This window comes from Oryctolagus cuniculus, chromosome 15 (assembly GCF_964237555.1).
Source record: "Oryctolagus cuniculus chromosome 15, mOryCun1.1, whole genome shotgun sequence".
In the NCBI taxonomy this organism is placed as follows: Eukaryota; Metazoa; Chordata; class Mammalia; order Lagomorpha; family Leporidae; genus Oryctolagus; species Oryctolagus cuniculus.
This window is the reverse complement of record NC_091446.1, coordinates 32266187-32288191: the sequence shown is the minus strand read 5'-3', so window position 1 is coordinate 32288191 and position 22005 is coordinate 32266187. Positions and strand designations below refer to the sequence as shown.

Genomic DNA, 22005 nt, shown 5'->3' with positions numbered 1-22005 from the left:
CTCCCACGGGGCGGGCCCTGCTCAGCCAATCAGCTACCTCCAGCCGCCGGGCTACCCGGAAGCCCAGCCAGGCTCCTGGCTGTGGCGCTGGGAATTGTGGGCCCAATTGCCTGCTAGAGACTGTGTGTGGAGTCAGGACCTCAGGAACCAGCCCTGCATCTGGCCAGAGGGCCGCTGGGTTATGGCATTTCTCCACCTGTCCCCTGGGGCCTTCAGGCCTTACCGCTGACCCTGGGGGCGGTGGCTCAGGCCTGCCCCGTTGCTCAGGAGTCAGAGGGGCGGCAAATTTTTAACCAGATGCATTGATCATTAACAGTGGGTAGGAAGGAGGCCGGACTCATCCTCAGCCGAGGGCACAGAGCGGCTGGGTCTCGGGCCTCCTGCAGAGATGCTGAGGCCTCAGCTGTGGTCCTGCATGAGGCAGGGGCTGCGCGGGGGCTTGTCCAGGAACGGGAGGGGCTGGGCCTCGGGGGCCGGGAGGAAGGTGGACGTGGCGGGCATCTACCCTCCTGTGACCACGCCGTTCACTGCCACGGCAGAGGTGGACTATAGGAAACTGGAGGAGAACCTGCAGAAGCTGGGTACCTTCCCGTTCCGAGGTAAGTGCGGCCCATCCAGGGCGGCAGGCAGCGGGTGTGAATGACCCATCATCCTCTTAAGCCCCTCAGAGGTGGGTGCAGGGCATTTTATTACGGGAGAACACGGCGGGCCCTGGTCTGGAGTCAGGACTGTGACCCTGAACTAAACTTCCTGCCTCAGTTTCCCCAGTTGCCACCTGTAGTGTCTTTTTTCTTTTCCTTTTCCTTTTTTTTTTTTTTTTTTTTTTTTTGAGCAAAGTAAGATTTATTTAAGTCAGAAACCTGCCGCAGCAACCGGGTACAGGTTACAGCTGTAAGGTGTCTTCTTAGTTCTCAGAATTAGTGTGGGGCTCAAACTGGATGATGGGTATGAAAGTCCTCTCCAGCCAGGCCCTCTTGGCAGGTGTGAGGGCCTGCAGCCTGCGGCGTCAGCTCCCTTGGAGCCCGTTTGCACTCTCTCTTCTGGGCACAGCCTCTCTTGGCAGGACTAGTTCTCCATGTTCCAGCTTCTCTGATTTATCTTCCCCTTTAGGTGGAGGTAGTCCCACTCTGAGGTCAGAAACCAGGTCGTATTTGTGCTGTTCTACATGAATTGCAGCCATGTCCCTCCTGCCCTCATCTAACAGCCATGGCAGTCCCCTGAGCTGGAGTAGCACCATCTCACAGATGGGAGCCCGGGGCTCAGTGGTGTGGTCACTTGCCCAAGGTCACTCAGCGAACCCGTGAATGAACATGCTCTGCCTCACTGCACTCACTCATTCTTGCTTCACCCACTGAGCCACCAGGCCAGGCCAGGCCGTTTCAACAAATGGTGCTGCGTGGGCACCAGCTTTGGGAACAGGTAACTGACTGAACAGTGCAGTGTAGCGGGTACACCTGTAGACAGACTGCCTTCAAATCACAGCTCTTCACTTACTACGGGGTAATCTCTCTCAGCCTCACATGGACGTGACAATGCCCACCTCATGTGAGGGTTGGGAGGAGGTCTCAGGGAATGCAGGTGAAAAGCGGAAGCTGTAGGGTGATGTATGTGAGGAGACACTGCTTCCCGTGATCCTAATTATTCAGATGACAGTGATTGGCTTTGTGACAATGCTACTTTAGGACAGTGACTGCTGGCCACACTGCGACCCCATTCATGGCTCAGTGCTGAGGTGATGTGACCCTTCCTCCCCTAGGAGACAATGAATGCCCATGGACAGCCACACTGAGCAGGGACACAGTTTCTAAGTTTCTGCTGCAGCTCGGCTCACTGGGGCCTGCAGGTTTGGGCTGAGGCCTGGTTCCTTTAAAGAGAAGCCAGAAGCTCCTTAACTGGTTCTGCTTCAGGTTCCAGGACACTCTCCTTCGGTGTTGGGGAGGTGGACTTTGCATCTGCAACTCCAGAGACCTTCGGCCTCTTCCTCAGGTCTGCTCCTTGCCGACTCCTGCAGAGGGCACGGGATGCTCAGGAGACCGCCAGGAGGACCACACGTGCTCCTCGTCCGTCTCCCTTGCAGCCCATGCAGGCTGCGTGTGTCAGGGGCTCTGGGAGAAAGCCCTGCATCTGGAGTCAGAGGAGCTAGGAGAGCATCCTGATTCTGCCCCATGCAGTGACCTTGGAGAAATCACAGCCTCTCCAGTCCAGCCTCCTCGTGTTAGCTGGGCCGCGGTGCTCAACATGTTCCCCCAAGGAGTCAGCCCTGGGGCACTGGCACAGAGAACACAGAGCCAGAGAGTCCGGCTGCTGTTCCCATACACAGGCAGATTGTCCAGGAAGGAAGCAGTGAACCATGGTAGCTCTAAAATCTGCCTCTCTTGTCCGGGCCTGGCCCCTGGGATGGACTTTGGCCCAGCACTCAGAGGAGAGGAGGGAACCATCACATACCACACTGCAAAGCCCTCCTGCGGTAGGTTACAGGTTCTCTAGAGCTGTGAGCCTGCCCTCGATGCATTCTTGAAGGTCAGAGTCCTCTGGAAAGCGTCGCCTGTACTGTGTACTCCACCCCCCCCACCCCCCGGCATTCCCAACTTGTTACTGCTCATTTGAATAAAGAGTATTGTTTTAAAGTAAAAGTTGTATCAGAGACCGCAGGGAAGGGCTGTGCTGAAGGGCCATTTGGCCATGAACTCACAGCCATAAACAACCCCAAAGATGGACTTTGAATTGTTTTTTTTCCAGATGAGTTTGGTGACAGCCATAGGCCAATCCAGCAGGACTGGGGAGATGATGTTTCCTCTCAGACTTTAACCTTATATCTTTACTCTTTTGGTAGCTAAAGTGGACCATGGCTTCTTGTGTATATTGAAACCATTGCTGTTAAAGGAAACGTATGTTTTAAATATCCTAATTTATACAGCCTTCGCATGGCATTTCTTCATTTTTTTTTAATGGTTAGATGCCTTTGAGGGTGAAAAGAGAGTGGTCCAGGCCTGCTTCTACCCGAGAGACCCTGGGTATTTACTTAGGACCCTGAGAAAGGCTTCCATAGAACAGCCTTTATGGAAAGCCTGACCAGTAGGCCCACTGCTCACAACCTGGGCCCTTGAGTCGGCACAGGAAAAGCTGACTGCCACAAAACAAAGAATGACAGCTGCAGGGCCAGCCTTGGGGGCATGGCAGGCTAAGCTGCCACCTGTGATGCTGGCAGCCCATTTGGTTGCTGGTTCAAGTCCCCACTGCTCTACTTCTGGTCCCTGCTAATGCAACTAGGAAAGAGTGGAACATGGCCCAAGTGCTTGGGCCTCTGCACCCACTTGGGGGACCCAGGTGAAGCTCCTATCTCCTGGCTTTGGCTTGACCCAACCCTTCCTGTTGTGGCCATTTGGGGAGTGAACCAACTGATGGAGGATTTCTTTATCTCTCCATCTCTCTCTGTCTCTCTCTCTCTAATACTGCCTTTCAAATAAAATAAATCTTTGGGGAAAAAAAAAAGAACGAGACTGCATCCAATTAAGCACATTTAACATAGGGCAAATTCTGGATTTGCAGATGTATCACCAAGGCAAAAGGTAGTAGCCTCCATCCCATAATGGCCCCAGGGATCTGAGACCCAGGGTGAAGTCTGCTGTCCTATTCACTCTGCCTTCTCAGCCCCCTGCTTGCCTTTCTCCATTGTGACCTCACTGATTCCAGAATGAGCTCCTTCCTAGGCCCATTTCCTTCTGGGCTCTGCCCTTGAATGGGGCCAGAGGCTGCAAGTGGGGTTGGAATAGGCCAAGCTGCCAGCAGAGATGGACCCTCAGCCCCAGAGAAGGAGACACCTCAGCCCCAGATGACCAGGACTGGATGCCCCTGCAGTCAAAGGGGCCCTCTGCCATGGCCAGCCTGAGCCAGCCTGTGCCCACAGAGGGCCACCACATGGGGAGTGGGGGAAATGAAAGACTGGAAGATAAAGACTGAACTGCAGAATGGGTTCCAAGCAGAACACATAAGGGACTCAGAGTTGAAGAAGCTGCCCTTCCTGAAGTTGAGAACAGCTATTGGAGTAGAAGATAGGACCCAGGCCAGGCTGGATGGGAGGGATGCTGTGGTCCCTCCCCACCCCACCCACAGCTGCCTTCCTCATAATAGGGTTCATTGCTGAGGTGGGAGGGGCATCCCAGGGAAGACACAGTGGGGGCCCCTGCCTGCCAGACACCCTCTGGGAGCATCCCCTTTCAAGCATGAGCCACACCACCTGGGCTCCCCCAGTTCCAGTGTGCTCTTAGCTCTGCCTGCCCTGCGTGGGTCCTGGAGACCTTCTGGGAGCTCATCCAGCAACCATCATGCAAGGTGGTGCTGGGGACGGCCCTCCTGCTTGGGGGTGGAGGCCTGATGCTGTGGGCACAGCACAAATGGAGACAGAAGACAGCCCTTGAGTCTGCACAGGCCAAGCACAAGTCCCCAGAATGCCACAGAGCAAAGAACGAGAGCTGGATCAAATCTCATTTTAGTCGCCTTTCCGAAGAGAAGCTAGTCCCCGACCTCTGTGCCAGCTCCATCAGCAACGCTGCACAGCCTGAGAGTGGGAACGGCGAGGCCAGTACCACCGTTCGCATGGAGACTTTTACCACTAAACAAGGAGATGGGGGTGCAGCTCTGCACCGGGAAGCCTTCACCAGCAGGCAGAGGATGTCCGGGGCCTCGGCGACCAGAGAGACCCAAAAGGAGTCTGGAAAATCTCCATCCACAGATGAGGCCACGTGGGCTGCTGTGGCTTCCTGCACCAAGGAGATCGACACCAAGGGGCGGCAGCTGGCTAACTCCATGCTGCAGCGGGCCACGGCTCACCAGCACTCGGGCCACCTGGAGTCCAGAGACATCAACCAGGAGGAGCTGAAGGCCTTGGAGGAAGTGGAAATTAAGCTGAAGGGCAATTTCCTCACCCATCGGGAAACCACCATAGCTGGTGCCAACCACATACACACTTTCCGTGGCCACCAGAACCAACAGGGTCATCCCAGCCACCCAAGCCATCAGAGCCACTTAGGCCACCAGAGCCACCAGGGTCACCCTGGCCACCCAAGTCATCAGAGCCACAGTTTGCCCAACCGCAGCCACTAGATCTGTGACTCCTTTGAAGCCACCTAACCATGGATGGACTTGCCCCTTCCCCGAGCAGGGCTGGCCCACACACGCAGGCTCGTTTTCTCCCATGGGACAACCTGTGGGGCCCAGGGTAAGCTGCTGCCACCCAAGTTCCTTCTTCCTCAGGCTCCCTCTGTGGTCCCTTCAACTCCATGATGGCCCTGAGGGAGGGAGAATGGGAAGGAAGCAAAGTAGCCCAGATGGACTCTGAGGTCCCCGAAGACCCACCCAGAGAAGATGGAGGAGGCAGACGCCAGGAGCAGCTGAGAGCCCCCTGCTGATGCCAAATGCCTGGAACTGAGCCAATAAAGCCTTGCATCCCCTCACTCTGACTCCAGGGCTCTGCAGGCGGCCTCCGGTCTGGGCAGGGGTGGAGGGAGAAGGTCCTTGGCTGGCCCTGATTTCAGACTCCATAGAACAGCTTTCCTGGCCTCCGAGGCTGGGGATGAGATAGCTCCAGAGCCCTCAATACCCACCTGCCTGTTGCCAGGGAAGCGGGAAGTGGCTGGTGTTGGGGCAGTCGGGCTGAGAAAAGGGCTTTCAGAAGCCAGTGACCAAACCAGGTCGGGACTTGGGGCCCCTCTTCTGGTGCTGTCCTCATTTTGTGTCTTCTCCAGTCTGTGGCGCCGCTCCCTGCAGCTCTGTCACCTGCTTCCTGGGGCCCACTGAGATCCATGCTGGTGTCTCCCCACCACCCACATCTGGCTACTCAACTGGGATAATGAGTGATCCCTCCTTTTCTGTGTTACCGTAGCCGGGGCCAGGACTGTGGCTGTTGCAGCCTCTTCTCTGTGGAGCGTGTGTGTGTGTTGGTACGTGCCGCACCCTGTGTTAGGTCATGGGCCCAGAGGAAGGGATTCCATTATCTCAGGCATCTGGGATTCAGAGGCATAACTTGCCTGGGACGTGGCTGGGATTAGAGCCCGGCTCTGCCTGACTCCGACATCCATACCCTGTCCCTTCCCTGTGCTGCCTGCCAGTCCTCTTCCCACCATCCCCAGATGGTTCTCCCTCTCTCATGCGTGCCCTGACCTCGTCCCACGTGTCCTGACACGTTCTCTGCTCTCCTGCAGGCCTGGCACTCTCCCTGCCTCCTCTTCTTGGGTCCCAAGAAGCTATTTCTGGGGCAAGGGGTGCCACCCCCCGGCCCCCACCCTGAGTCAGGCAGTTAAAGAAACTTCTTACTGTTTGGATCTCTTATGGAGTTACTGGTGGTTATCAACCTGTGGGCCTTAAACTCCAGGGGCTCAGAATCGCTGCATAGGATGGATAAATCAACAAGCCCCCTAAATGTTGTAATTAGTTTTATCAAAACCAGGAAGGAGTATTTGCATTTTTTGGCCATTACTAATAAGTGACTATAAGCAAAAATACATGTTTACATATGTTATAAATAAACATTGTATTTAAAATAGTTCATACAAATTTTAAAATATTTTAGAGAGAGAGAGAGAGCTCTTCCATTTGCTCGTTCACTCCTCCCTCAAATGGCTACAACAACCAGGGCTGGGCCACGCTGAAGCCAGGAGCCTGGAATACAATTCAGGTCTTCCATGTGGGTGACAGGGACCCAATTACTTGAGATATCACTTGCTGCCTCCCAGGTTTCATTAGCAGGAAGTTGGATCAGAAGTGGAATAGGGAGGGAACTGGCACTCTGATACTTGATGCAGGCATCTTAACTACTGTGCCAAATACCACCCCCATAAATAGTTTAATTGGAAAAAATGGTGTCAATCAAACTGGGAAATGTTAGAGGTTGCTAAATTAGAAAAAAAAGTGAAAAAGTGGTAAGGTTTGGTTCTGAAAGTGAGTAATAAAATATATACTCAGATCTGGAAGACCTTAAATTCTAATTAGCTAATTATGACTTTGGAATCTTAACTTTGACAAATGCTTCAGGCAGTAGACTAGCAGTTAAGTATTGGCCTCTCACATCAGAGTACCTGGATTTGATTCCTGGCTCTGGTTCCTGACTCCAGCATTTCTGCTAATGCAGACCCTGGGGGGCAGTGGTGACAGCTTAATGAATTGGGTTCTTGTCAACCATTAGGAGATTGCATTCCTGGCTTGGCCCCTGAACATTTGAGGAATGAACTAGAAGATAGGCACTCTCCCTGTCTGTCTGTCTCTTTGTGTTTCTCAAATAAGTAAATAAATAGTATTTCAAACTGGAAAAATTAAAAGTTTATAATTAGTGGTATTGTACCAATGTTAATTCTCTGGCTCTGATCACTGTACCACAGGTAGATAAGATGTTATTCATGGAGGTCGGGTAAGGGAATGTGCAAATTCTCAGTCCTGTAAATTAAGAAAAAGTTTTCAGCAGCAGCACTTGGTGTGGCGCTGTGGCATAGCTGGTAAAGCTGCTACCTGTGACACAGCATCTCATGTGAGTGCCAGCTCAAGGCCAGGCTTCTCTACTTCTGATCCAGCTGCCTGCTAATGGCCTGGCCCAGCCCTGGCCATTGCAGCCATCTGGGGAGTAAGCCAGTGAACCAGTGAACAGAAGATCTCTCTCTCTCTCTGTAACACTGACTTTCATATAAATTTTAAAATCTTTGAAAAAAAAGGATGCCCACATTCCATTTCCTGGATTTGAGTCCTGGATCTCTCCAGATTCTAGCTTCCTGCCAATGTGCACTCTGGCAGAAGGTGATGGCTAAGGAGTTGGGTCCTTGTCACCACTTGGGAGACCTGGATGGAGTTCTAGGCTCCTGACTTTGCCATGGCCCAGTCCTGGCTGCTGAAGGCATTTGGGGGTGAACCAAATGGGGAAGATCTCTCTTTTTTCTTCTTTTAATGATTTTTAAAAAAAAATTATTTGAAAGGCAGGGTTATAGAGAGGGGGAGGGGGGATTAGAAGATCTCTCTGTCTCTCTAACTCCGCCTTTCAAATAAATAAATTAATCTTTGAAGAAAAAGAGGACGTGAGTAACTCAGTGTTAGCCTCATACAAAGAAGGGCAGCTGACACCTGCCAGACTCCTAAGAGACTCAGCTATGAGGGTGCTGGCTTCCCAGATCAAGGCTAAGTCCCACTGAAGTTCCGCAGGAAACTATGGAAACCTTTCAACAGGAAATGCTCATTTCTTCCCAGGGGGAGGTTTGAATCACATCCTGCGAAAGAGTTCTGTCTCAGAGCAGCCTGGGGGCCGTCCTTTTGCACAGCAAGCTGTCACCCCCACCTCAATGGGTAGAGGAATGGAGGCCAGAGGAGGGACTAAAACAAGCCAAGGAGAGCAGAACCAACTGTGGAGCCCAAAGGGAAGAGGAAGTGAAGAAAGCCTGGTGGGCTCCCAGGCGTCTGAGAAGCAACCACTCGGGAGGCAGAAGGGAACAGCCTGAGCAAAGGCGCAGGGGCAGGAAAGTGGCTGGGGGAACCCCGACAGGCAGCAGCATGGAGGCAGCCCCGGGCCAGGAGAAACAGCCAGAAAAGTAACTCTGAAGCTTAGAGCCAGGGAGGACTTTCAAGACCCTCCTCCAGTCCGGTTTCTTACTTTATATGAAAGGCCATATCCCACAGGTGAGGTGGGCGATTGAAGGGTTCTGAGGACCTCTGATTTGTGAGTTGGTAACAGGGAAGTACAAGGAATAGCTAATGGGGCTGTTCAGAGGAGAGAGGTCCTGGGGAGGGTCCTGGAAGACTCCTTGGAGGAGGTGACAATTGTTGATGGACCAAGAGGACAGAAGAGTGGCAGGGGATACTCCTTTTGTGAGAGACTTGATTCCTTTTGGCTGCAGTGAGTCATAATGTTGCTTGTATGTCCCTGTCTCCAAACATCCATTCCCCTTCCCAGGCCATCCAGCTCCCCAGAGCAGCCGGTGTAACCACTGAGGCAGGGGAGAGTGAGCCTCTTGTCTTCCAACTACAGGGCCCTCCCCTCCACCACCCACCTTGGTTTTAGGCTTGCACACCCTCTCCTGACTCCAGAAGAATTCTTGCTGATGCCGACTGAGCACCAACTTCTGAGGACTTTACCAATAGCGTCTCATTTAAATGACAGAGCAACTCTTTGTAGTAGCCCATGTTTCAGTTAAGAAGCCGAGGTCCCGCAGCCGGTGGGAGAGGGCGTCCTGACTTCAGAGTGATGCTGTGCTCACGCTGCTGCACTGCCCCACTGCCTCTCTGCCGCCTCACTTTCCTCTGACCCATGGGGACCCTGGCCTTTCCCTGTCCTGTGGCCTCCTCTCCCACTGGGCAGGGGCACAACAAGCCTGGAACCAGGCACTGAGCCAGGGTGACAGAGGGGTCCCTTTGTGGCACTAGTTCACAGATCCCGGAGCACTTCCTGGTGTGTTTTCTGAGACTTTAAAACAGCCCTAGAAGGCAGAATGCAGAATACCTAGAAGGTAGGCTTGAAATGATCTGTCTGTCGTTCCACTACAGAAGGAAATGGAGACTTGGAGATGCACTGTGACTTGCCTAATAGCCAGGGACGACTCTTGACTCTAGTGTCTCCGATCTATACCACACCCACGCTTCCCTGGCCTGGCATTGCTTCCTTCTCGCGAGGCAGGGTTGGGTCGATGTCCCCCTTAAAGAAACGAGAGAGGGTGGTGCCAGGGAAGCTGGGGGCATGGGATCTGTGGCTGCCTCCCAGAGTACTAGGCCCTGCTGTCGTGCTGTTGAGGCCAGAACCGCCCGGGGGCCCCAGGGGCCTCTGGAACTGACTGCCAGGAGGAAAGGTGACTTGGGGAGTGAGTGACCGTGGCTGGGTCAGTGGCCAGGGTGGCAGGCAGGGGTGGGGAGGACAATGTCTTTGGCACTTGAATGGAGGAAGCCACGAGAGCTTGATCTTTGAATCTTTAGTCAGATGCGCTGGTCCAACGCCAGCCGGGCCAGGCAGCTTTGCAAGGGGGTCTGAATCCCAGGAAAGCACGGGGACCATCAGGCAGCAAGACCCAGGGAGGCTCCCAGCTTGGTGCCGAGTAAGGAAACTTCCAAGGGCAATCAAACAGAAGCCAAAAGCTATTTGCCCCTGTTCCCTGTAATGTTACCAAGACGAAAACTGAGAAGAAAAAGAAAAGCAAGTGAAGCAAGAGATACTTTGGCCGCTGGCTCAGGGGATGGTAAGGATGTTGTAGACAGCGTGGAGCAGGCTTTGCAGTGAGAAGTTGAGTCTGCATCACGCCGCGTCCCCATACAGATGACTCATAGGAACAATATCTCTTGGTGCCGGTGCCAGGAAACTCTGCATTTTCCAGCGCAGCTGCTTTGCTTTTATCTTCTGGGTTCTGCATATCTGCTAGCTGACCATGTTTCCCTTCTGGCTGTGACTGTCGGGAAACTCCAAGTCAAATACGCAGTCCGTCTCCTCCAGCTGCGTGGCCAGCACTGCTCCTGCTTCATGTTCCCCCAAATCACTTTCTGTTCACGCACAGTCCTGTTGCATTGTGTGCTGTATCTGCAGACTACTTCAGTTGTCTTAAAAGTACAGTGAGGTGGACAAGAGAAGGAAAAAGAAGAGGAAAGGGGAGATTAAATGAAAAACACCTAAGGGGAAAAAGAAACCGAGAGGAAAATGGAGTCTACCGACGTTCCCTATGTTCAGCTGATGAGCACCAGTTCTGTCACAGTTTGTGCTAACTTGCCTGGGCAAGAGAAGCCTCACAAATAGAAAATGCAGAATAAAACAATGAGATATCACTTTGCACGCAGGACATTGGTTAAAAATTAGTTCTGATGGCACCAAGAGTTGGCACAGACGGACACCAGCAGGCTCTTCCATGCTGCTGAAGAGGTAGACGCTGAGTCATTAATGTGGCACCCGTGATGCTGCATGTGGACATGACTCAGCAATTACACACCCAAGTATCTGAACTCCAGAGGAACTCTTAGACTGTGTACTCATACCCAAGATTTTTTTTTTCTTGTGCGTCCCGGTGTGTGGTACAGCAGCAGATCAAGCCGCCGCCTGCAATGCCGGCATCCAGTATGGATACTGGCTCAGGTCCTGGCTGCTTCACTTCTGGTCCAGCTGCCTGCTGATGTGCCAGGGAAGGCAATGGAAAACAGCCTGAGTACTTGGAGCTCTGCCAGCCGTGTGAGAGACCCAGATGGAGTTCCAGGCTCTTGGCTTTGGCCTGGCCCAGTCCAGGCCATTGTGGCCATCCGGGGAGTGAACCAGCAGATGGAAGATTTCTCTGTGTCTCTGCCCTCTGTCCGTAACTCTGCCTTTGAAATAATAAATAAATAAATCTTAAAAAAAAAAACAAACACATGCTTGCTGTAGCATCTTTTGCAGGAGCAAAAAGAGGGAACATTTTATATGTCCTCAGCAAACAGATGAAAAATAAATTGTGGCTTACCCAGACAATCAAATGCTACGTAGCAATTATAATGAATGGATCAGAGTTAAGTATGGTGCTACAGCCAAAGCTCAAAACATAATGTTAGGCCGGTGCCGCGGCTCACTAGGCTAATCCTCCGCCTTGCGGCGCTGGCACACCGGGTTCTAGTCCCGGTTGGGGCGCCGGGTTCTGTCCCAGTTGCCCCTCTTCCAGGCCAGATCTCTGCTATGGCCCGGGAGTGCAGTGGAGGATGGCCCAAGTGCTTGGGCCCTGCACCCCATGGGAGACCAGGAGAAGCACCTGGCTCCTGCCATCGTATCAGCACGGTGCGCCGGCCGCAGCACGCTGGCCGCGGCGGCCATTGGAGGGTGAACCAAAGGCAAAGGAAGACCTTTCTCTCTCTGTCTCTTTCACTGTCCACTCTGCCTGTCAAAAAATAAAAATTAAAGAAAAAACATAATGTTAAACAAAACCAACAAAGTGCAGAAGGTTATAGAAGCTGGATTCCATTTCTACAAGGTTGAGAACTGCAAAAATCATTAGATGAGAATTCCCAAAAAGTGTGTGGAAGATGATGATTAGAAGATGAGTTTATTTGGTGCCAAAAATATTGAAATTCCTGCATAATTCATCCATATATATATATTTTTAAAAGATAAATTATTTGAAAGGCAGAGCTACAGAGAGAGGAAGAAACAGAGAAAGATCTTCCATCTGTTTGTTTACTCCCCAAATGGTGGCAACAGCCAGGTCCTGCTCAGGCTGAAGTTAGGAGCCAGGAACTCCATCTGGGTCTGCCACATTGGTTGGCAGGGGCCTAAGCACATGGGCCATCATCTGCCACATTCCCAGGCACATTAGCAAGAAGCTGGATTAGAAGTGGAACAGCCAGGACTAGAACTGGTGCTCTGATATGGGAGGCTGGTGTCACAAGCAGTAGCTTAAACCACTGCACCACAATGCCAGAGCCACATAATTCTTCACAACACACATTTTCCATGAACTTTTTTGTTTTTGTTTTTTTGACAGGCAGAGTGGACAGTGAGAGAGAGACAGAGAGAAAGGTCTCCCTTTTTCCGTTGGTTCACCCCCAAAATGGCTGCTACAGCTGATCTGAAGCCAGGGGCTAGGTGCCTTTCCCGGTCTCCCATGCAGGTGCAGGGCCCAAGGACTTGGGCCATCCTCCACTGCCTTCCCGGGCCACAACAGAGAGCTGGCCTGGAAGAGGAGCAACCGGGACTAGAACCCAGGGTGCTGGCGCCGCAGGCGGAGGATTAGCCTAGTGAGCCATGGCGCCGGCCAAAACTTTTTTAAGAAAAGATTTATTTATTTGAAAGGCAGAATTAGGGAGAGAGAGGATTCTTCCATCTGCTGGGTCACTCCCCAGAGGGCCTCAATGGCCAGGGCTGGACCAGGCTAAAGCTGAAGCTTCTTCTAGGTCTCCCACGTGGGTGCAGGGGCCCAAGGACTTGGGCCATCCTCCACTGCTTTCATAGGTACATTAGCAGGGTGTTGGATTGGAAGTGGAGCAGCTGGAACTTTTTTTCTTTTTTGACAGGCAGAGTTAGACAGTGAGAGAGAGAGAGAAAGGTCTTCCTTTTTCCGTTGGTTCACCCCTCAAGTGGCTGCTACGGTCAGTGTGTTGCAGCTGGCGTGTTATGCTGATCTGAAGCCAGGAGCCAGGTGCTTCCTCCTGGTCTTCCACACGGGTGCAGGGCCCAAGGACTTGGGCCATCCTCCACTGCCTTCCCGGGCCACAACAGAGAGCTGGACTGGAAGAGGAGCAACCGGGACAGAATCCGGCGCCCCAGCCCAGACTAGAACTCAGGATGCTGGCACTGCAGGCGGAGGATTAGCCTAGTGAGCTGCGGCACCGGCCAACAGCTGGAACTTAGACCAGTGTCCAAATGGGATTCTGGTGTTGCAGGTAGCAGCTTTACTGGCTATGCCACAATGCCGGCCTCTCCATGAACTTTTTGAAGACCCTGCATGTCTTGTTCATGTGTCCATATGTCTGTCTGAAGTACATAAAGACACAAATGGAAACAATAAATACCTGAGTCTGACAGAGAGCTAAGAAAGGAAGGTGATCAGGGAGGGTTCCCATGGGTGCTGGGAACACACTTGTGACATATTATTGTCTATTCTTTTTGGTGTGGCTGAAGCACTTCATTAAGGCAAAGAAAAGGGGCCATTGTTGGGGCATAGCTAGTAAAGCCATTGCCTGTAACACTGGCATCCCATATGGGCACTAGTTCGAGACCTGGTTACTTCACTTGCAAACCAGCTCTCTGCTAATGGCTTGGGAAAGCAGTGGAAGATGACCCAAGTGCCTGGGCTCCTGCCACACATGTGGGAGACCTGGAAGAAGCTTCCTGGCTCCTGGCTTCAGCCTGGCCCAGCCCCAGCCATTGCAGCCATTTGAGGAGTGAACCAGCAGGTGAAGATTCTCTCTCTATCTCTCCCTCTCTCTAACTCTGCTTCTCAAAGAAATAAAATAATTTTTTTAAAAAAAGACAAATGATATGAACACTAGCATTGCACATGCTGGCATCAGGGAAGAAAATGTGTTGAGAAACGGGTGTTGGGGAGGTAGGCACTTGGCGGGGGGGTTGTTGAACGCCAGTGTCCTGGTGGTTTATAAGGGGATAAGACGGTGTCAGTCGCTGTGATGGGTGCTCTGTTGCAGGCTTCGTGGTCCAGGGCTCCACCGGCGAGTTCCCCTTCCTGACCAGCAGCGAGCGCCTGGAGGTGGTCAGCCGTGTGCGCCAGGTTATTCCCAAGGACAAGCTCCTGCTAGCTGGCTCCGGCTGCGAGTGTGAGGCCAGGATGCCCTGGGTCCTAGGGGTGGGCTGTGGGGCTGTGGAGCTCCACGCTCCCAGCCTGTGGTTGGGTTCCACCTACTTGTTCTGCCCCTTCTGGACATGCCTAGACCCCGTTGCTCACCCCAGTGTCCCTGGCACAGGTCTCGTTCCTCTGCCCTCACCACCCTCCTTCCTCCTGCAGCCACTCAAGCCACAGTGGAGATGACAGTCAGCATGGCGCAGGTCGGGGCTGACGCCGCCCTGGTGGTGACCCCCTGCTACTATCGTGGCCGCATGGACAGTGCTGCCCTCATCCATCACTACACCAAGGTGGGTGTGAGGCTGGGCATGGGGCAGAGGCCAGGGACCAAGAGGAGGTGGATGAGGCAGCAGCTCTGTCCCAGGAGAGGAGTGAGGAAAGTTGGGAGTGGGGGGTGGTGAGCCTACTTCCTGGCAATGCAGCTCAGGAAATGGTGGCATGCCAATTGTATCGCTGTGTGCCGTGAGACAACTTGCCTAACCTCTCTGTGCCACAGTTTTCTCCCCTCTAATATGGAAGGGATGACAGTATCTACCTCGCGGGGGTGTTGCAAGGAATAAATGAGGTCATAAGTGCATAGGGCTTGGAGCTGCCTGGTTTACAGAAGGCACTTGATAAGAGGGGGCTTCAAAACCGCTGTGGAAAGGTGCAATGAAAAGATAATGTGCATTTCCCATGAGCCTTCGGGGACCCCTCATAGACATCACCCACTTTCTTACTTACAGTCAGGGTGTGCAGCACTGTGGCTTACAGGTGGGAGGTAGAGCTGTCCAGGTGGCCCTGCAGTGCCGTGGGCCAGCACAAGCAAGCCTCTGGCTTGTAGGACCTGGGGCAGCTGTCCTCTCCCTCTTTTCTCTGCGCCCCTAGGTTGCAGACCTGTCCCCAATCCCTGTGGTACTATACAGCGTCCCAGCCAACACAGGGCTGGACCTGCCTGTGGACGCGATTGTCACACTTTCCCAGCACCCGAATATCGTGGGCATGAAGGACAGCGGTGGTGACGTGAGTGGCAGCAGCTCCCGGCCGGGGCCCCGCTCCTCCGTCTCTGGACTCTAGCGCTTTGGCTGCCAGCTCCAGGGCAGCTCTCAGGTCTCTGTCAGCCCCTGGCTCCTGCTTGAGTTCTTTCCCAGGTGCGGGCTCTCTGTGGCTTTCACCTTCAGGGCATCGCTCAGGGAACCGGGCCCTTGTTCTCCCACACGTGTCTGGGCTTCCTCTAGGCGGAGGCGGGGCCCAACTCTCACATGGCGTTTGCTGTTGCAGGCCACCAGGATCGGGCTGATCGTGCACAAGACCAGGAAGCAGGACTTCCAGGTGCTGGCTGGATCGGCTGGCTTCCTGCTGGCCAGCTATGCCTTGGGTAGGCTGCCTGCTGCTCTCAAACTGTCGTGGGTGACCAGGATCCTGCCAGGCAGCTGGGTCAGCCGGGAGAGACAACGAGGGCTGGGGCTGGGGCCGCAGAGTGCGGCGGCCAGCCTGCCTGCTCTGAAACCCTGGAGCCCTGGCCACCCTGCTTGCTTGGGTGCTTGACTGTGACCACATTGGGTGGAAGAAGGTGGCTGAGTATAATTCCCAGCCTATAGGAGGGACACTTGCAGTTTGCTCTAAACCTTGAGCCCCACTCTTGGATGACAAACTTGGCTGCTCTAATCTCACCATGTAAATCAATCTCAGAGGGCAGAGACGTTAGGGACGCCCTCCCTACTCCAGGAGTTCATCTTCCTCTCTCTCAGTCCCAGGCCAGAATAAATTGTCAGGTGCCATTCCAGGCCAGGATCCTAGAAATGTCACTGAGACCACCTGCTCTTGTCTGTTGGGGTCAAGGTCCTAGGGTTCAGGTTGTTCCTGCCAGCTGAAGCCCCACTGAGTACAGGTTTGAGTGACTTTTTCAGTCCCACAGGAGATGGGGCTGCTTCCTGTCCCCTCTGGTCACTGCAGACTTCAGCTTGTTGTCTGTGTCCTTGCACATCTCCTACATCCTTGCAGGGTTGAAGAGAGAAGCCATTTCCACCTTGCTCCTGAGAGCAGAGCTGCTGGAAAGAGCACAGCTGTGGAGGCAGGGGATCTGAGCTGGAATCTCAGCTCGGCCATTTGTTCACCGCATCACACTGGGCAAGCACCCAACCTCTCTGGGCCCGAGTTTCTACCCTACAAAGCGAAGTATCGTGAGGACTAGAGAGCGCCGGCCCTGGGTAGTGTCAGCTCATTCCATATCCTCTGCTCTCGCTCCAGTCTCGAGGCCGCTCCTGCCTGTCAGAGGTGGCAAGGCTTTCTGAGATCCCAGCATGCCCATTTGCCCGGAAGAGAACAAAGCAGACTAGAGAGGATCTGTGACTTGTCCAAGATCACACAGCCAGTGGAAGGAAATGCCCAGGCTCCCAACCCTGTGCCCAGAGCTCTTTCCACCCCTGCCCCCACTGCTGTCCCAGGCTGTCCCAGGCTGAATCTCAGAAGAGCAAAGGCTTCCAGTCCACTTCACCTTCTTCCAGGCCAGAAGACTCAGGGGACTACTGGGGAATGCTGGAGGGGTCAGCTGACAGGTGGGACTGGCCGAGGCAGGTGATGGGGGTGCGGGGAAGGACCTGGCCTTGAGCTGCCTTCAGGCCCTGCTCCCTGGCCTACCAGAGCAGCTCTGGGCCTGCAGGCAGCATTCTCTCTGGAAATGTGTACTCCGCACTCACAGAACATGCCTTCGATGTGGCCAACCAGAGTAGAGAACTCCATATCCTGAGTCCCCAAGAATGAAGGGGCGCAGGGACCAGGGCTCGGGATCCCCTATGGGAAGCATTTCTGGCTGATGTTCTGTATCTTGCTCCGGCAGGCGGTGTGGGGGGCGTGTGTGCCCTGGCCAATGTCCTGGGCGCCCAGGTGTGCCAGCTGGAGCGGCTGTGTCTCACGGGACAATGGGAAGAGGCACAGAAGCTGCAGCATCGCCTCATTGAGCCAAACTCTGCGGTGAGCCTCCAAACAAGGGCAGCAGTCGGGGAGGGGGTGGGGAAGGGGGGCCATCTGCATCCTCACTGGAGCAGGAGCCAGGGCTGGTACGGAGTCCCCACTCAGTCTCTTCCCTTTCAGACCACATCCCAATGTGTTAACTCCTTGTGCCTCCTCCAGAAAATCCTGGCTTAAGACAAAGTTGAGCCCTGTTGGTTCTTTTTTTTTTTTTTTTTTTTTTTTTTTTTTTAAGATTTATTTATTTATTGGCCGGCGCCGCGGCTCACTTGGCTAATCCTCTGCCTGTGGCGCTGGCACCCCGGGTTCTAGTCCCGGTTAGGATGCCAGATTCTGTTCTGGTTGCTCCTCTTCCAGTCCAGCTCTCTGTTGTGGCCCGAGAAGGCAGTGGAAGACGGCCCAAGTGCTTGGGCCCTGCACTTGCATGGGAGACCAGGAGAAGCACCTGGCTCCTGGCTTCGGATCAGCGCAGCGCGCCTGCCGTGGCAGCCATTTGGGGGGTGAACCAATGGAAAAAGGAAGACCTTTCTCTCTCTCTCTCATTGTCTAACTCTGCCTGTCAAAAAAAAAAAAAAAAAAAGATTTATTTATTTATAAGTCAGAGTTACACAGAGAGAGGAGAGACAGAGAGAGAGAGGTCTTCCAGCTGATGGTTCACTCCCCAATTGGCCGCAATGGCTGGAGCTGTGCCAATCTGAAGCCAGGAGCCAGGAGCTTCTTTCGGATCTCCCACGTGGGAGCAGGGATCCAAGGACCTGGGCTATCTTCTACTGCTTTCCCAGGCCATAGAAGAGAGCTGGATTGGAAGTGGAGCAGTCAGGACTGGAACCAGTACCCATATGGGATGCCGGCACTGCAGGAGGTGACTTTACCTGCTAAGCCACAGTGCCGGCAGCCTGTTGGTTCTTAAGCTTAAGGGAATGTTAGAATTCTCTTAGGTATTCAGTTACAGCTGGAATCCCTTGGGCCCAGGAATATGCACTGAAAGAAGCATCCTGAGTGATGGTGCTGTGAGTGATCCTGGACCATCCTTAGAGAGAGTGAACCAGGGACGTGTCAGCTTTCAAGAGGCCAGAGTCTGAAAAACAGAATGTTGAGGGATGCAAAGGACAGAGTAAAAGGCTGAAGGCATTCAGAGCCCAGGCTTTCCCAGAGAGTTCTTTCTTCACATAATCTATGTACAGTCAGGCCCTGATCCCCAGTTCTTGGCTGGACAAGCCAAGAAGAATTTGGGATGAAATGATGGTCAAGTTCAGAGCCATTCTGAAGCCTAAGGCAAACAAAAAAGTGTGTGCTCCCATATACTGTTATTACATATGTTTTAAATTGTTTTTTTTTTTTAAAGGCTCTATTTATTTATTTGAGAGGCAGAGTTACAAAGAGAGGGAGAGACAGAGAGAAAGGTCTTCCATCCACTAGTAAACTCCCAAAATGGCCGCAATAGCTGGAGCTGAGCTGATCTGAAGCCAGGAGCCAGGAGCTTCTTCTGGGTCTCCCATGTGGGGGCAGGGGCCCAAGGACTTCCACTGCATTTCCAGGCCACAGCAGAGAGCTGGATCAGCAGAGGAGCAGCCGGAACACAAACCAGTGCTCATATGCCACAGGTGTAGGGTTAGCCTATTACACCACAGTGCCGGCCCCTAAATTAAATTTTTTACTTTGAAATCATTTTTGGTCCACAGGAATTGTAATAAATGTAATACAGATAGATCCCATGTATCTGTTAGCCAGTTTCTTCCGAATGGGAACATCTTACAAAGCTATACACTGATTTCACAACCAGAGTATTTCATCGATACGGTTGCAGTACGGAATAGTCCCAACACCACGGAGGCCCCCTGTCACCTTTTGATGGCTGCACCCATACCTTTGCACCCCGTGAAACCACATATGCTCACCATTTGTATAATTTTGTCAATTGAAGACGCTGTGGATACAGTTTATATAGCTTTTGGGGATTAGCTTTTTTCACTCAGCACAATTCTCTGGAGATTCATCTAGGTCACTGCATAATCAATACATCGTTCTTTTCCATTGCTGAGTACCATTCCATGGGATGTCTGTACCATGGCCAATTCAATTATTTACCTGCTAAAGGATAGGTTTTTCATGTTTTGTGTGTGTGTGTGTGTGTGTGTGTGTTTTTTTTTTTTTTTTTTTGACAGGCAGCATGGACAGTGAGAGAGAGAGAGACAGAGAGAAAGGTCTTCCTTTGCCATTGGTTCACCCTCCAATGGCCGCTGCAGCCAGCGCGCTGCGGCCAGCGCAATGCGCTGATCCGAAGCCAGGAGCCAGGTGCTTCTCCTGGTCTTTTTTTTTTTTTCTTTTCTTTTCTTTTTTCTTTTTCTTTTTTTGACAGGCAGAGTGGACAGTGAGAGGGAGAGACAGAGAGAAAGGTCTCCTGGTCTTTTTAAAAAAGATTTATTTATTTTAAAGGCAGAGCTTCAGAGAGAGAACTTCTATCCTGTGGTTCACTCCCCAGATGATTGCAATAGCCAGGTCTGGGTCAGGCCAAAGCCAGGAGCCAGGAATTCCACCCAGGTCTTCCACATGTTGGCAGAGGCCCAAGTACTTGGCCATCTTCTATTGCTTTCCCTAGTACATTAGCCGGGAACTGGACCACAAGTGGAGCAGCAGCTGGAACTCAAACCACACTTTGATAGGGGTTTCCTGTGTTACAAGTCGTAGCTTAACCCACTGTGCCACAACAGTAGCCCCAAGGACAGTTTTTGGCTGATAAAAACTGCACTGGGGGCCAGTGCTGTGGCATAGTGGGTAAGGCCACCGCCTGCAGTGCCTGCATCCCATATGGGCACTGGTTCTAGTCCCGGCTGCTCCTCTTCCAATCTAGCTCTCTGCTATGGCCTGAGAGGGCAGTAGAAGATGGCCCAAGTGCTTGGGCCCCTGCACCCACATGGGAGACCTGGAAGAAGTTCCTGGCTCCTGGCTTTGGATCGGCACATTTCCGGCTGTTGCAGCCAATTGGGGAGTGAACCAGTGGATGGAAGACACCCCTCCCCCCAGCTCTCCTTCTCTCTCTGTGTAGCTCTGCCTTTCAAATAAATAAATCAATAAATCTTTTTTAAAAAAAGCTGTAGTGAACAAGTTCTTAGATGGGCTCAGTTTTTATCTTGGTAGCATAAATGTACAGCAGTGCTACTGGAGGCCCACACGATGCTCAGTGCTTTAAGAAGCTGCCAGCTGCTCTCCGGAGTGCCTGTGCCATTTCACATTTCCACCAGTGTAAACACATGAGTGATCTTCATTCTTGCCAGATTTTGGTGTTGTGACTATTTTTAATTTTTAGCTATTCTGATGGCTTAGGCAGTAACATCTCCTTGTGGCTTTAATTTTCATTTCCCTGGTGGCTAATGATATTGAACAGCTTTTTGTGTTTTTTTCTGGTTTTTGTATTTTTACAATCTGTATTCTCTTAAGTCAAACATGTTTTTGTGTCTTGCCCCTTTTCTAACTGAATTTTTTTTTTACTGTTGAGCCTTGAAAGTTATTTATATCTTCTAGACACGTCCTTTTCCAGATATATGGCATGTAAATATTTGTCTCCCATCTGTAGCTTGTCTTTTCATTCTCTTTGCCTTTGTGCAGTAAAAATTTTAAATTTTGACTTCACCCAATTCATCAATATTCCCTTTTTTTGGATTGTACTTTGAGAGTCAAGTCTCAGAACTCTTTGCTTAGCACTAGATTGCAAAGATTTTCTCCTATTTTTTGCTAAAAGTTTTCTAAATCTGTTCTGTGAACCTGTGGCCCATTTTGAGTTCATTTTTTGTATAAAGTGTAAGGTTTAGGTCAAGGTTCATTTTTCCCCCTAGGGATACCCTCTTGCTCCAGCACCATTTGTTGAAAAAGCAATCTTTCCTCCACTGAATTGCTTTCATACCTTTGTCAAAAATCAGTGGGGCACAGGTGAGTGGCTCTATTTCTGGGTTCTCTATTCTTCCCATTGATCTGTGTGTCCTTCCCCGGTACTACCACCCACACTTGATTGCTGTTGCTATGTGGCAATCTTAAAATAAGTCTTATCAAAGACTGATTCCTTCCACCTTGTTCTCTACCCCCCAAGCAAAAAAAATTCTTTACTCTCTTTCCATGTGAATTTTAGAATAATCTTGTTTGTATCTACAAAAGAATCTTGCTGAGATTTTGAAAAAAATCGTGTTAAATTTGTACATCAACCTGGGGACAGTTGTCATCTTTACTATGTTGTTTTCCAGTCTTTCAGCATGATGTGTCTACTTAACCAGGTCTTTATTTATTTCTTCATCATTTTATAGTTTTCAGCAAAGCAGTCCTGTACATGTTTTGAGAAATTTGGGGGGACTGAAAATGGTATTATGTATTTAATTTCACTATCCATGTCTTCATTGCTAGCTTAGAACACACTTGGTTTTTGCAGGTTTATACTGTGTCCTGTGACTTACTGGTTCTAGGAGGACTTTTTGGACAGATACTTTGTGACTTCTACACAGACGGTCCTATCATCTTCAAATAGGGACAGGTTTATTTCTTCCTTTCTGATCTCTGGGTGCCTTATTTCCTTTTCTTGCCTTATTGCACTAGCACTTCCTGCACTGTGTTGAATAAGAGTACATAGAGCAGTCTTTGCCTTGTTTCTAATATTTTCTTTTAAAAAATATTTATTTATTTAAAAGGCAAAAGGCAGAATGAGAGAGAGAGAAAGAAGAGAAGAGAGATATCTTCCATCTGCTGGTTCACTCCCCAAATGGCAGCCACAGCCAGGGCTGGGCTAGGCTGAATCCAGGAGCCTGGA

At 51.7% G+C, this 22005-nt stretch overlaps 3 protein-coding genes across 8 annotated transcripts in view; 2 read left to right on the top strand and 1 right to left on the bottom strand.

Moving 5' to 3' along the window:
* The first annotated feature begins 65 nt into the window (after window positions 1-65).
* The window catches only part of HOGA1 (4-hydroxy-2-oxoglutarate aldolase 1), a 25987-nt gene continuing 4047 nt past the window's right edge, over window positions 66-22005 (top strand). Inside the window, exons 1-6 of one of the 3 annotated variants that reach the window (XM_002718577.5) lie at window positions 66-599; window positions 14110-14238; window positions 14427-14554; window positions 15132-15266; window positions 15525-15621; window positions 17083-17216. In XM_002718577.5, the coding sequence (XP_002718623.1) occupies window positions 389-599; window positions 14110-14238; window positions 14427-14554; window positions 15132-15266; window positions 15525-15621; window positions 17083-17216 (834 nt within the window). In that variant the 5' untranslated portion in view covers window positions 66-388. The remainder of the gene's footprint in view (window positions 600-14109; window positions 14239-14426; window positions 14555-15131; window positions 15267-15524; window positions 15622-17082; window positions 17217-22005) is intronic. The other 2 variants (XM_051824039.2, XM_017348471.3) reach the window with 2 other exon arrangements.
* C15H10orf62 (chromosome 15 C10orf62 homolog) lies at window positions 3844-5453 on the top strand. Its single transcript, XM_008270302.4, has one exon. It carries the CDS (start codon window positions 4375-4377, stop codon window positions 5101-5103), a length of 729 nt encoding a protein of 242 aa, XP_008268524.2. The 5' UTR covers window positions 3844-4374; the 3' UTR covers window positions 5104-5453.
* MORN4 (MORN repeat containing 4) overlaps window positions 10102-22005 on the bottom strand; it is a 34542-nt gene continuing 22638 nt past the window's right edge. Inside the window, exon 7 of one of the 4 annotated variants that reach the window (XR_007911066.2) lies at window positions 10102-10554. The gene's annotated coding sequence lies outside the window, so the exon portion shown is untranslated. Of the gene's footprint in view, window positions 10555-17414; window positions 18292-18542; window positions 18854-22005 lie in introns of those variants that run through there. The other 3 variants (XR_011382331.1, XR_011382333.1, XR_011382332.1) reach the window with 3 other exon arrangements.